This window comes from Malus sylvestris, chromosome 12 (assembly GCF_916048215.2).
Source record: "Malus sylvestris chromosome 12, drMalSylv7.2, whole genome shotgun sequence".
In the NCBI taxonomy this organism is placed as follows: Eukaryota; Viridiplantae; Streptophyta; class Magnoliopsida; order Rosales; family Rosaceae; genus Malus; species Malus sylvestris.
Genome location: NC_062271.1, coordinates 18,971,101 through 18,985,386, shown reverse-complemented (window position 1 = coordinate 18,985,386; position 14,286 = coordinate 18,971,101). Strand labels below are relative to the sequence as shown.

The 14,286-nt window shown below is 37.0% G+C and overlaps 1 protein-coding gene across 2 annotated transcripts; it reads left to right on the top strand.

Annotated features, from left to right (window-relative positions):
- The first annotated feature begins 793 nt into the window (after positions 1 to 793).
- LOC126594604 (nuclear transcription factor Y subunit B-1-like) lies at positions 794 to 5,316 on the top strand. Of its 2 annotated transcripts, none has more exons than XM_050260981.1 (6): positions 794 to 989; positions 1,117 to 1,356; positions 1,454 to 1,587; positions 2,370 to 2,446; positions 2,737 to 2,790; positions 4,936 to 5,316. In XM_050260981.1, exons 2-6 carry the CDS (start codon positions 1,133 to 1,135, stop codon positions 4,972 to 4,974), a joined length of 528 nt encoding a protein of 175 aa, XP_050116938.1. In that variant the 5' UTR covers positions 794 to 989; positions 1,117 to 1,132; the 3' UTR covers positions 4,975 to 5,316. The 2 variants fall into 2 exon arrangements, with proteins under 2 accessions (XP_050116938.1, XP_050116939.1); XM_050260982.1 differs by having other exon boundaries at positions 795 to 989; positions 2,740 to 2,790.
- Positions 5,317 to 14,286: the final 8,970 nt, after the last annotated feature.

The following is a 14,286-nucleotide window of genomic DNA, read 5'->3' as shown; positions in this document are numbered from 1 at the left end:
AACAAAATTGACTATTTATAAAAATTTATAAAATAATCGATTAAAATTAAAATTTAAAAAAGAAATTAATTAATTATAAAAATTCAGGAATAATCCACTAAATGGGCAAATATGCCAAATTTATTTTGTCACCTAACTAGGTGCTATGAATCTTCTACCACTGCAATGAATGTCATAGTGAAAAAAGGAGGCAGATTCTTTGCCCTCTCACTTTTCGTGCCCTTCCGTGCCCTCATGTTTTGTGTGGTCACGGTTAAGCCACATCAACATTTTATAATTTTTTTTATAGAAATAATAAGACAAAAAAGAATAGTAATATAAAAGGTTGACGTGGCTTAACCGTGACCACACAAAACAAAAGGGCACGGAAGGGCACGGGAAGTGGGAGGGCAGAGAATCTGCCTCCGTGAAAAAATGGATTAAGTAGGACCGACCACCGATATTATTGTTGGTTGGATGGGAGAGATGTTTCTTTATGAGGATTTCGGAGATTCTTAAATTATATTTGTTTATCGTACATTATACGGTAAAAAATTATTGTAAATTTTTTTATTTAAAATTAAATATAAACTGCATCTGGTTAAAATTGATCGTATAATATACAATAAATAAATGTGATTGAAAGATCTTGAGATCTTCACAATCCTCTCTCGTTGGATGGATGCTTACAAACGTACGAAGCAAGATTTCAATGGGAGCCACAACGATGTCGTTTAGCGCAAAGATATAGAGTCCACCTGGTACGGCCCAAACCACGTGGTCTAATCGTTATGACCACACTGCAACCACGCCACAACAGTAACCGCAGCAGAAAAATCTCTGCCCTCACTCTCTCTCTCACTTCCCCCAAATATTAAAAAGGAAAAACCAACGGTGCTGATAAACCTCACTCTCTCATCCCAGTCGTCTCCTCTCTCCTTTCTTCTCCAGCGTCCGATCTAAACTCCTCCCTGCAATCTCCATCTCTCGCGCCAAATAAAATCAAACAGGTTTTCTCTCGCTCCTCCATTTCTCTCTCTACTCTCTCTCTCTCTCTCTTAATTATGGCGGGTCTAGGGTTTCTGATTTTTCCGATTTCGGTTCTGTTATGTTATTTCTGTGCTGTTTTTGCTGTAGTTGAGCTAGGGTTTCAATGGCGGAAGCCCCTGTGAGTCCAGGCGGCGTCAGCCACGAGAGCGGCGGCGACGGGAGCGGGAGTCCGCGCTCGAACGTTCGGGAGCAGGATCGGTTCCTCCCGATCGCCAACATCAGCCGAATCATGAAGAAGGCGCTTCCTCCTAACGGGAAAATCGCCAAGGATGCCAAGGAAATCGTCCAGGATTGCGTTTCTGAGTTCATCAGCTTCATCACCTCTGAGTACGACGCCGTTTTGTAATATTTTTTTTCGTATTTTGTTTTTGAAAAATTTATCTGTCGGTTTTGGTTTGATGTGTGGGGGTGGAATTGTGTGCAGGGCGAGTGACAAGTGCCAGAGAGAGAAGAGGAAGACGATTAACGGTGATGATTTGCTCTGGGCAATGGCGACTTTGGACTTTGAGGATTATATCGACCCCCTCAAAGTTTACCTCGCCAAATACAGAGAGGTTACTCTATTTGCTAAGTTGTTTTCGCCTTTTTTTGCTCGTATTTGTTTGGTTTCAGAGAAAATTTAGTGGGATTTGGGAGATGATAAGGAAGTGAAAAATATTGATCTCATTAGTTTGTTTTATTTTTTGAATTACTTGTATTCAATTAATCTCAGAATTTCGGTGTTTTGAAACAAAACGGAGTGTTTTCTTATCTCATTTGTCGTAGGTTCGGATTCAGTACATTCATTAGTAACATTTAATTTTGATTTTGTGGCGATATGAAACATAATGTTTTCTGATCTCATTTCTTGCTGGTTCAAATTTGGTAAATTCATTAATAACATTTCATTTTGATTTTGTCGCGATATGAAACAGAGTGTTTTCTGATCTCATTTGTTGTTGGTTCGAATTTGGTAATATCACTAGTAACATTTCATTTTGTTTTTGTTCCGTGAAACGAAACAAGTATTTTCTGATCTCATTTGTTGTTGGTTCGAATTTGGTAATTCATTAGTAACATTTCATTTTCATTTTGTCGCGAAATGAAACTGAGTGTTTTCTTATCTCATTTGTTGTTGGTTTGAATTTGGAAAATCTATTAGTAACATTTCATTTTGCGCTTTGACTAATACACTGTTGCTTTTGTTTCCGGTTGTTGTCTTCTGGGTCGATTGGGATATTGCAGGTGGAGGTGAGTTAAAATTGTCATTTTTTATTCATGCAGCAGTTTTTATAATTTCTACCATTTGCTTTGATTTACCTTTCTCACTAATTATTGGATTTCTGTTTGTGGCGGCAAACAGGGTGATACCAAGGGTTCAGGGAAAGGTGGAGATTCATCTTCTAAGAAAGATGTTCAGCCAAGTCCAAACCCTCAGGTTGAATATGGTTTCATTTTAGGGAATTGTTATTGGCACTCCAAAAATCTCATTTTGCACTCCAAACATTCTTTAATTAGAATGAAAAATACACTTATGAGGCGTGGAGAATGAGATTTTTGGAGTGCTAATAACAGTTCCCTTATTTTATTAATGAAGTGATAATCTTTATTTTATTTTTTTTCATATCATTTTTTACTTGGTATAAATTGTGCTTACTTCTTTTAAGGGGTTGTAATTTATATGAAAGCTTATCTTATCCTCTTATGGTGGCAATTTTTTTCTTATAGCAGATTTCTCACCAAGGTTCTTTCTCCCAAGGAGGGAACTACTCAAATTCTCAAGTAATCTCTTGCTCTTCGTCTCCACTTACCCAACTGTTTTCAGAAATTATTCCTTCTTTTAAGAAAGTTTGTTAGACAGTAGTCCTTTTATTGCCACCACATTTCCATATAAATTATAATCATTTCCATCTATATATAAGCAATATTTTCCTTAGCATTGTCGCCTTCTATTGATGGATTTGTCAAATAACCTTATTCGAGAGACACCTTGTAGGGTTTACCTCCGAATTTTGTTTTAATGATCCAAACCATCTAATTTTAGGTATTTTCTTAAAAAGCATCCTTGCACAAAATGGGAAAAATCCGAAACCATTAAGAGATCTAGTTGTACCCAAGAAAATAGAAGGAAATGTTTCAAGAAGACACTAAAATGACAATCATTTAATTAAGGGGGTAAATGGTTTTGGATTTGAGTATTTTTTGCAAGGATGATCTTTACAGAGGGACCTAAAAACTAGATGGTTCGGATCATTGGAACATAATACGGAGTGGGGGCTACGAGGTGTCCTTATTTGACGGATCCATCCATTGAAGCTCCATCTTCCTTTGCATGTTTTGAGCATGATATGTGCACAGCCAAGTGATGGTTCTTCAGGAAGAATGATCGACACAATTTGTTTGCACATCATGATTTAATCTTATTCCTGGCTTTGGTTGGTTGGTGTTTTTCACTTCGGTTAAAGATACGAAGTTGTTCTTTTCAATATTATGTAGTAATTGTGCATGTCATTGATAGAATTGATCATATGCTGGATGATCATTTGTTTGTGGAATGTGGATAACCTTTTCTCTGTGCAAAATAAAGCAAAAACTGCACTCAAGCACTCAAACCATGCATGTTTTTGTGGGGTTTTCTTGTTTTTATACATTATTTTTTTGCATGCCCTGAAATAGTAGTGTTAATTGTGCCATGTTTGATCGTCTTCGAGGTTTTCGCTTGTTGCTGCAGAGTTTATAGTTGCTGCTTTTGTGCAGAGTTTGTAGTTGTTGCTATGTTTTTCTTTTTACCCAACGTATGCTAGGTTAAGTGTGTACTTTCCAATAGTTAAGATTATCTATACAATATAAAGTGTTGGTTGGGGTGAACGTGAGATGTGGCAAGCTACTGACTAGGGGTGCAACTCGGGTGGGTTGGAAGGTCAACCCAATCCTAACCCAACTTTTACAATTCGGGCTCGGGTTCGGGTTGGGTTTCATTCGGGTTCATTTGGGCTTGAGTTTTATTGGGTTAGGGCTTACTTGGGTTGGGTTTGGGTTGCCAAATTGTTTTCAAGTTTAATCTTGTAACAACTTAGTTTCCAAGAATTCCTAAAAAATTAAGCCAAGTAGCATCAAAGATAGCTAACTCTAATTTCATAAATTAATCTACTATAAAGCTTTAGGATTTAGAGACTACGAATATGGGCTGACTAATCAAAGCCTCTTATTCCCTAAAAGCTTAAGTAATTATAAAAGGTAATTTATTAAAAATTATTAGAAAGGGCGTTGGTTTTTGGACTTGGCACGCTTGGGTGTAATATAAGCATTAATTGATATAGGTTACAATCTGGTTAGATTGGGTTTGGTTAGTCGGGTTAGGTTGGATTGGGGATGAACGGGCAAATGATCAACCCAACTTAACCCAATCAATGAATGGGTTGAAATTGGGTTGGGTTCGGGCAGGTTATAACTGAAAAAAACCCACTTGTTCGGGTTTAAAGTTGGGTTGGACATGGGTGGGTTCGGACCCAAGTTGCACCCCTACTACTGACCAGTAGTAGTTGCATTTTAGCATACGATGTTAGTAGATCTATAAGTACTGTAAGGGATCATGTTTTAATTCAACTTTGAGCTTCCAATAGCTTAGTCTAGCTTCTATAATGTTAAAATTTTGGGGAGGGAGACCATGTGATGAATATCATATCAGCAGTGCGGCAAAGTTATGTATGAAAGATTCTTAAACTTTAAGATGACATTTTTGCATGTCAAGGATTCTTCTTGGGCCTGCCTTTTGCGATATTATCGTTCGTCTGTTTGGCTTTGTTTTCGTTGAATCGCTTTATGAAACTATAGAAATGTTATTGCTAGTTGTGACTTGTGAGTATGTTGGTTTTGTGGTTTTTGTGCTCGGTGTGGTCTGATCTAATGAATGATTTGTCGTCACAGAACCAGAACATGATAACTCCTCTGCAAGGGTCAGAGTAGATCGAGTCTTCTTGAAGCTACAGAACAATTTAGCTGCCCGTTTGAGATGATCTCGTCCCGTGCGCGGAACAAACAGCGACGAATAACTTGTTAAATTATTTCCGTTGTGAAAGCTATAATTCGAGGGTAGTATTAGTGATTTCATTCGCGTCCGTTAGTATTTACTTTACTGGTATGGTTTTTATGGTAAGGAGTTTATTTAAGTTGAATGTCTGGTATTTTAAATCTCAGGAGGATCTGTTTTCTTCTGATTTGTAGACTTTATGGCATTGTTCCTGTTACCAAACCGTGTAGGAAATCTTATTTACTTCCAAATTCTATAGTATATTTTAATTTTTGTTATTTTGGGCAGTTTCATAACACGCTGTATTGTAGGAGAATAATTTACACGGTACGGACCCTAGTTCTTCTCATTGCGTTCAAAGGAATGCTTAATCCGTCTACAACCGCTTAGAATTCGTGAAAAAATGACTTTATTCGCTTATCCAGTTTGCGTTCTACTCCAGCTTTCCTGGCTAACTACTAAGCTTTCCAGGTTCGCTACTCTAGTTGAACTCGGGTTTCCCTACAAAGTCTTTCTTAATTGGCCCTTACCTGCCCTGCCTGTACTATTACTGTGGCGGTGTATTTATGCTATGTAAGTCCTGCAAACTCTTCCTAAGATAGGAAATATTTAACTTCTTATATGTAAGGAGTCATCATCTTTGCAGAAAAAATCAATGTTTAACGTGCGAAACAACGAATGATCCTACGTGAGTGAAGCAAATGTTCTCATAAGATTCTCTATTTTGTGAACTGAAATGAACGGAGGATGTTTTCGTACTTTTCACTGGATGCGGTGATACGAGTTGGGACACTTGGTACATAATCTCCGGCCCCTTCTTAATGTACTGATTCGATACTTTTTCACTACCACCCTTAAGGGGGCGTTTGTTGCGCCGGACTATCTCGGACTGGACTAGTTTCAAGGACTAAACTGGACTGGCTTAGACTAGACTAAGCTGGACTAACTTAGTGAAGCGTTTGGTGCAGTATTTGACTAAGAAGCTGGATAATAACAAATTCTAATATTATATTATTTAATATATAAATTATTAATATTTTATTATGATCTAGGTGACCGGAGATGACGAGGAGTCTATCGGGAGTGGTTGTTGAGCATGACGAGGACGAGCGAGGATAGTCTTAGCTAGTCCCATGGTTATTGGGGGGGTCTCGCTAAGACCTCTTAGTGAAGGGTTTTGTCCATGCTAGTCCCCTTTAGTCTCATTAATGTTAGTCCCAGCATGGAACAAACATAGTATTGGACTAACAGCTAGTCCAGTCCAGTCCAGTCCCACTTAATGAGGGCAAACAAACGCCCCCTAGGGTTTACTAAGACGGATTCCCATTCTCTTTTGACTTCACGGTCGAATATAATTGTCGTCACTTGCTGTTCACTTTAATCAAACAACGGTGGAAGAAGCACAACAAAAAAAATTCAATGATCACATTAAAATTGAATGATGAGTGATCTTAACGGTCCGTTTGGTAGGCTATTAAATGAAGATTGAATGGTGGATGATCTTAATAGTTCTTTTGATAAGCTGGATGAGATTGAGTTTTAGGGATATGATTGGATAGACAGAAACTTATAATATATGTATTAATGCTATGTTAGATAGCTCACTCTATTATGTATTCATAACTCATCAAGTAATGTTCATCTTACATTTTGACACAACAAACAATGGACTGGACTCAAGTTTATTTTAATTAGTCACCGAATCCAACCCACCAACGGGACTTAATTGTCTTGAACCACAAAGTCTAGTTGAACGGGATTCCACTAATAGAATAATCTTTGTAGGACTCTTCATAGTCTTGCATTAGTAATTTGAAACGTTATAGTAGTAGTATACATGTGCTATAAAAGTAATTTGGGGTGTCATGAGAGGACTAAAACTTATATTTGGTCAGCATTTAAGTTGATATTTCTACAATGACATTTCACGTCTTATATCAATCTCCACTCAATCCATACAAATATTAGTTTTGTGCACATAAAGGAAGAAATAATTCATACTAACATTTGCCTACACACTTTGTGTGTATGAACATATTTTTTTAGAAAATGAGGAGAGGGAGAGAGAAAGAACGTGGAAGGAGTGAGAGGTTTTTGTTTTTGGTTTTTATTTTATTTTTTAAATGTTTAAGGTATTTTAACATCATTTGTAGATGAGATTTCAATAAAAAAAAGTAAAATTTGGATCTATGAAATTACATTATTGATCATCACTTTTTTTTTGTATGATAGAAAATCCTGTTTTGATTGACAACAAGAGTTTCATAAACTAGTAAAGATTATTATGAGAGAAAAGGAATCCATGAGAAAGTAGAGAAAGAAAAAGAAAGAGATGAGAGAGAGTCGATTGCGGTTCGTTAGCGGAGCTGCACGTCAACACGTTGCTTTTTGCGCGCCCAAATTCCACGTCGATCAAGTTCGGGTTTTGCGCGCGGTGCACCAATCCTGTTCCTTTTCTTCTCCCATACGTAGCAACTTAGTGGAAGATGCCTCGATATCAATCTCTAATTATTTCTTTATTGTTGTGAGTAGAAAAGCATAAATGTCTCGTATGCTTAAGCTATGTAACGCATGCTGATATCTTGTAAAACACTTAATAAGAGCTGTTCGGAATTGATTGCTTCCGTACGAAGTATTTGTACTCGTAAGTGTTTTGCTAAAAACGCTTGTCAAACGTTGACGTGTTTTACAAAGAATAACTTGTATGTTTTTCATACCGTATTAAAAAATGTTTCTATAACTAAAGTATATAAGATAACTTATCAAACGTTGCTATTCTGCTTTTAAACTTTTAGTTATCTGAAAATGCTTTTAGAAACGTTAGATTCTAAAAGCATTAGTAACTGATTAGCAAATGAGGCATTTCCTTCTTTCATGTCAGGTCATGGTATTGTTGGGTTCCAACCAAAACATAATTAACATAGTGGCAAATTTGGCAAAAGGACCAACCTAAAGATTCGGTATTATAATTGTCATTGGCCAATAAAAAGTTGGGTCGGTTTTTCTTGTTTGGCCAATCACAATGATCACAAAATTTTCAGACGCACCACCCCTTATTTAAGCCTTAATTCTAGCAATGGTTTTGTATTATTGTTTGGACCTTATTTCGCACCCACTTAGCTCATATATTCTAAATTGTTCAATGAGAGAATTATTAAGGATCAGGATTGGTTTCTAGATAAGGGTTGAATCAATCGCAAAATCTATTCAGGTTTAAAGTCCTAGTCGAAGACGATGGGACTTGGCAACAATAGAGTTTCACCCGAGAATAATTTCGAGTGTATTCAGAAAATATGCTCAGGAATTGGAATATTATTAGAATTTTCCAACTCGGTAGACTTGCCCATCACAAGATCCATCTCTATAAATAGAAGTGGTTCTGCAACGTGAGAAACCTTTTCAACTCAACAAACGAACTACTCAACACTTCACACGAAAGCGTACTCACAACCCTGAAAAAAATATATTAATTATCCTAATCCCCTGTCAACACATATGCAATTCATTAGAATATCATTAGGTTGGCAACCGGCAACATATTTTCATTAAAACATCACTGGGTTGGCAATCGTCAACATATTAAGTTCATTGGAACATCACTTGAGTTGTAGAACTAGTCGCTCTAGGAGTACCTTCAGTTTGGTGGAACAACACTACTTCTAGTTCGGTCAGTTATCTATCCAAGTCTCAGCCGGCAAAGTGTCTTCGATTCTTTTGTAGAAAGAGGTCACTTCATTAGCTTTCTCGCCGAAATGAGGTGTTCTATAATTAGCTACTCGCATGTGCGTTTCAGAGTTCAGTATTCAGACTAGGGGTGGGTCCGATTTCATTCATTTCCGTTTTTTGTCAAAATTGAAATCGAACCGAAACTTCGGTTTGATTCGTTTTGGTTTGGTTTTGTTTGTTTCGGTTTTTTTTTTAATTTATAAAACTTGATCTTTTTTTAATATGAAATTTAGAAAAGAGGCTTGCATTGGTAGACTAATAATAAGAAAATGAAGAAAGTGATAATATGGGAAGGTAGTTGTACGTATACGAGATCATATAAACCAATTCTATTTTATCGACAACCTCAATTGTAAAGAAAAATGATCACCGTATCCATTCAAAAAACAAACAAATAGAGAAGCTCTTCCAAAACTTTCCTCTATAACCAATGAAATATCCTCCCTAATTGAACCAAGTATGCTCCTTGAAAAAGCCCTAGGCTTAGTTTCAAACTTGGCAACAAATTTTCACAAAAGAAACATCATGGGCATACATTCATAGTGTAAAGGGATTCGGTTAGGTTTTCGAACCTCCAAAATCGAAACCGAACCAATAAGGTTTGGTTTGGTTTTTTTTTTCGATTTTCGGTTTCGTTTCAGTGTTCAATGTGGTTTTTTTCGATTTTCAATTTTTTGAACCCACCCTTAATTTAGACAATCGAACAACGTTCACGATAAATACACTCATTTTATCTGAGTATCTTTGCCCCTGTTGCTTGAGACCGATTCGGTCCACTTATATTCTCACAAATATAATTGAATGTTGAACCTGGTGCAGAAGATCATGAACTTTGCAGTGAATTAAGCAACCTTATCTTTAGGCTCCAGAACCCTAGGTCGAGAGGCGTTTCGTCCTCGGTAGTAGTCACTAAGTGCAGAAGTTAGCAGCGCGTTCAACACCACCACCACATCTATTCTACTCACCCATCCGCCCGCACTCATAAGAATGACGTAGTTAGCTCAATAGTTGCTTGACGCCTTATAGGTCTTGTAATTTCAAGGTCAACAATTATACATAAAGTTTCACTTTATACTCTACATTTTGTTCTGACTCATTTTACCCCATGTACTCATCTTTTGTATTCTATGTTACCATATTTTGTCAATTAGGTTGAGATAGACGGTAGTTTCACTAACGTGGTTGGTTCTTTGGTTTTTCCAATTATGAATATAGGGATAAGTCATTGCGATTGTGAATTCTAATGACAACCCTTGGAAACTTGAGCCTTTTAAATTGTTATGGAGAGAATTTGGGCAATTTAGGTGCGGCCTTTTATGTCTTTTTGGTTTGGGTTAAAGTGATTTTGTTGTTTTATACATCTCAAATGTGAAAATCGATTGGAAAGACCAAAGAGCATGTCCATGTTTATAAAACTAAGGTCTCTTTCAACTCAGTTGAATGCATGACATAACGTAAAATACGTAGAATAATTTTACCTCAAAAAAAAAAAAAAAAAAAAAGGTAATCGCAGAATAATTACGAAACGTAGGAAATGTCATAGCCTGTCCCGAATTATTTTATCGACAGTGTGAAATGTCTATTTTTCTCTTGGACATTGAGATGTGTTGTATGAGACATATTTTTGGAAGTGGACCAATATGTTAAGTTCCTAAATTTGTGGCCTCAATTAGAAGTTAGACTTTTGTTGGTTTTGGTTGGTGACAAGCTGGACAACACCCTCACACACAGACACACACACAACACTCATGTATACTCTCTTTCTCGGATTTCCTTGCCATTTCCATACAACTTGTACGGACAACCCTCAAAACCCTTACAAACATCACGGATCGAGGTTGTGAATGGTGTTTTTGGACTCCTTGCAAGCTTAGAAGTCGAATGGTGGTGGTGGTTGGACGTGAATCCTTCGAAAACTCGAGAACCCAGAAATCCCATATTTGAGCATTGTTCATGCAGTCGTAATTGTAGACTTTTCAGCGAGTTTTAAGGTTCTAGGAAGCTTTAGGACATCTTCACGAAGCTTGGGGAAGAAAGTTGGAGTGTTTTGGACGTCAGGAAGCTTAGTTTGACGAGTTTCAATTTTGGCCGGATTATCGAGGTTTCTCCGGCGAGATCCCGTGGATTTCAAGGCTTGAAAGTGGTAAGAATGTGTTCTACTCACTCTCAGGTTCATTTTGAGACAAATTTCATGAATTTTGGTTAAGAAATGAAGAAGATATGAAGTTTTAAAGTTTTTCCAGAAACTAGCGATCACAGCGGCGTCGGCGATGGTCTCCGGCGAACCAAGGAAGACGAAGGGGAATATTTCTTCAGGTTTGATGGAATATTCTAACGGCGTCAGGTAACGCCGTTAATTTTTGTTAAGGTTTTAACGGAATATTCCAAACAGCAGTTAAGTTTTCGTCAGGGTTGGCCTCTCGTGGGGGCACGTCTGATTGTGCCTTGGCTGGCACATAGGGGTGCGTGGGTGCTCGGAAAATTTTTCTAAAAATACGAGGATGTTCCTAAGGTTGAGTAGGACATGGTGATATATTCAAATACCCCATTTGAGCAATGTATGAGAAGTTATTTCCTAGTTTTGTGTATGTGCTTTAAATAACGTTTATTTAGTTATTTCGTCTATAGGTGAGACCTATCATGAAGACGAGCACCATCAATCGAGGCTCGGGGGCTACAACCCTTCGACATACCAGTGAATGGGCTTTTGATTTTCCGTATATACCTATATACTTGAGATTTTTCCAGAAAATGAATTTGAATGATTATACATTTTGAAATACCATGCAAAGTATCTGCCTATTTTATTTATGCATTAGTAGTTGCATATATTTATGATTGGTGTTGCGGAAGCACATGTAAGTGCCAGGTAAGTTCATAAATTAAAGATATGAGATTGCTTTAGTTATGCAAGTTATGATGTGATGCATTGAGAGCTCATAAACCTGCATCCTAGTGTTAGTGCTCCCGCCCAGAGTTAAGGCACAGTCCTTCACATGATATTCACCTCCCGCACCATATGCTCACCTTGGATCCAAGTTAGGTGCACATGCTTGTCGTACAGACCACTTTAGGTGGTTCCGACTCGTAGGTGACCCGCGATCATTCGCATAGCCTTAACGTGATCGTAGCACTAGAACATATTTATATTACACCTAGTCTTGTCGTACAAACCACTTTAGGTGGTTCCGACTCATGTGCAGGATTTGATATGATTGAGATTGGTTATGAGCTATATACTCAGCCGTGCAAGTAACGTTAGGTGGATCCAGCTGATATGATATCTGGCATTGATATATTTTAACTGGATTACTTATAGCATTTCATTGAGATACTTTGGCATGATATATTTCTATGGATTTTCATCCTAAGCATGATTTCTATTATAACATATATTAATTTCTAGGAAATTATACAAGTTTTATGGCGAGGGGTTAGCGCTTTTGATAAATGAAATGATTTTGAAAAACTTTGTTTTTACCCACTCACACTTTCTGTTTTGCGCCCCTCCAGGTTTTAGGTAGAAGTGCTTTGGTGGCTCAAGGGGATTTCGATGGTGGTTCTGACAGAACATCATAAATGTATGATCACATTTGGGTGTTGTATAATTAGTACTTGTCCAGTCGGACTGCACTTAGGCTATTTATACTCTGATTGTGTATTTCAAACTTCATCTCGCACTAGCACTTATCTTATTCAGTACTGCTACTAGTTGGTTTTTATTTACTTATATTTCTCTATATCAATTTTGCTTCTGCACTGTGCACATGGTTACGTCACTCTCACGTGATGGCCATCACGTCCTGATTTAGGTCGGGGTGTGTCAGGAAAAATTTCACTCCTAACCAAAATAAAGCATTAATTTATTTTTTATGACTAACCTACTCTTGTTGATAATTAAATACGCCAATTATATTCCAAAAACTTGGTATTTCCAAACATAGAAAAATGTTCATTTTTGCATACCAAACATAGCCTAAAGGGTCATTTACGAGTGAAGAATATTATTAGTCTGTAATACTAATTGACATCTTAAAATTAGGTCTTAATCAAAGTATAAAGTATAACAAGAAGTTTATTTTTATTTTTTATTTATATAAATAAACAATATTATCTACACTAAGAGCTCGTTTGGTGGGTTAGATGTGATTGGGCTGTAGGGATATGATTGAATTGGTAAGGACTTGTAAGATAGAACTTGTAACTCATGTATAAGAATAGGTAATATAACTCACTTTATTGTCCAGTCCTATCCATCTCCCATTTTGATATAATAGACAATAGACTGAACTCAACTCCATTTTAATTAATCACAACCTATCTCATCTAGCCCACCAAAGAAGGCCTAAGAGGGTGAAGGAGTGGGCAAAATCTTACAATGGATAACAATAACGTTTTTCAAATTCGCCTTTGGTGATGTGGTTCAAATTCACATATGGTGAGAATTAAACTTAAGATCTCTCACTTACAAATGAAAAAACTACCACTAAAACCGTAATATATGCTGCATAAACAATAAGATTTACAATTTCTACATGATTGGGACCTAGCATTGAAATTAGGGCCTAATCAAAGGGCACTTATAAGGCGGTGTTAATGTAGACGGTCCAGATCCATCCTACTCATGATCCACAAAAGGGATCCCGGCGCGGTGCCATCATGTTGTAGCCCTACATCAGCTTTAATGCGACTTATGTACACAATAGTCAATAGCTAACAGCCAGCCTTTGGAGTTCTAATTAATCAAGCAACTTGGGAAGATAATTTTTTCCTTAAAAATCTCTAATTTATCGTTACAAGTAAAAAAATGCAATTCTTATAAAGAAAATAACTAATTCAACAAAATAAATTAAAGAAAATAACTTATTAATCATAATTTATCATTATTGTTAAAAAAAAAATTCCAAGATAAGAATTTCATTTTATTTGAATTAAAAAGTTTACACCAGAAAGCAAATTATTAAACAATCAGTCTAGCTCAAAACAATGTTAAACATAAAGACTCCCTCTTGTGAGGCGAAAAAGGCCATGTGATATGGGCCACTGAGATGTATTCAATTGAGATTTTGATAGATAGATTTTAGTTCTTTTTCTTAAGTGTTTTTCTGAAAGTGTATGTGTATTCAATTATGATTTTAAAGGAGTTTATAATGTCCTTAATTAGTAAGTATAAATGTCACATCCCGACCCAGGCCCCTACCACATCTCTGGCTCGATTCCTCCGTAGTACAATATTGTCCGTTTGGGGTCCCGACCATGCCTTCACGGTTTTGTTTCTGGGAACTCACATGAGAACTTCCTAGTGGGTCATCCATCCTGGGATTGCTCTCGCGCGAACTCGCTTAACTTCGGAGTTTCGATGGAACCCGAAGCCAGTGAGATTCCAAAAGACATCATGCTAAGTAGAGATAGAAATATACATATAAGGCTTACATGATTCACTCCCATGTGCGATGTGGGATGTTACAATCTCTCAAGCGAACTCGTTATACTTCGGAGTTTCGATTGAACCTGAAGTCAGT

Excerpts from the sequence above, each read along its gene's own strand:
- LOC126594604 (XM_050260981.1), top strand. The coding sequence starts at position 1,133 with ATGGCGGAAGCCCCTGTGAGTCCAGGCGGCGTCAGCCACGAGAGCGGC. Across the intron at positions 1,357-1,453 it reads ATCAGCTTCATCACCTCTGA|GGCGAGTGACAAGTGCCAGA; the intron begins GTACGACGCCGT and ends AATTGTGTGCAG. Across the intron at positions 2,791-4,935 it reads GGAACTACTCAAATTCTCAA|AACCAGAACATGATAACTCC; the intron begins GTAATCTCTTGC and ends TTGTCGTCACAG.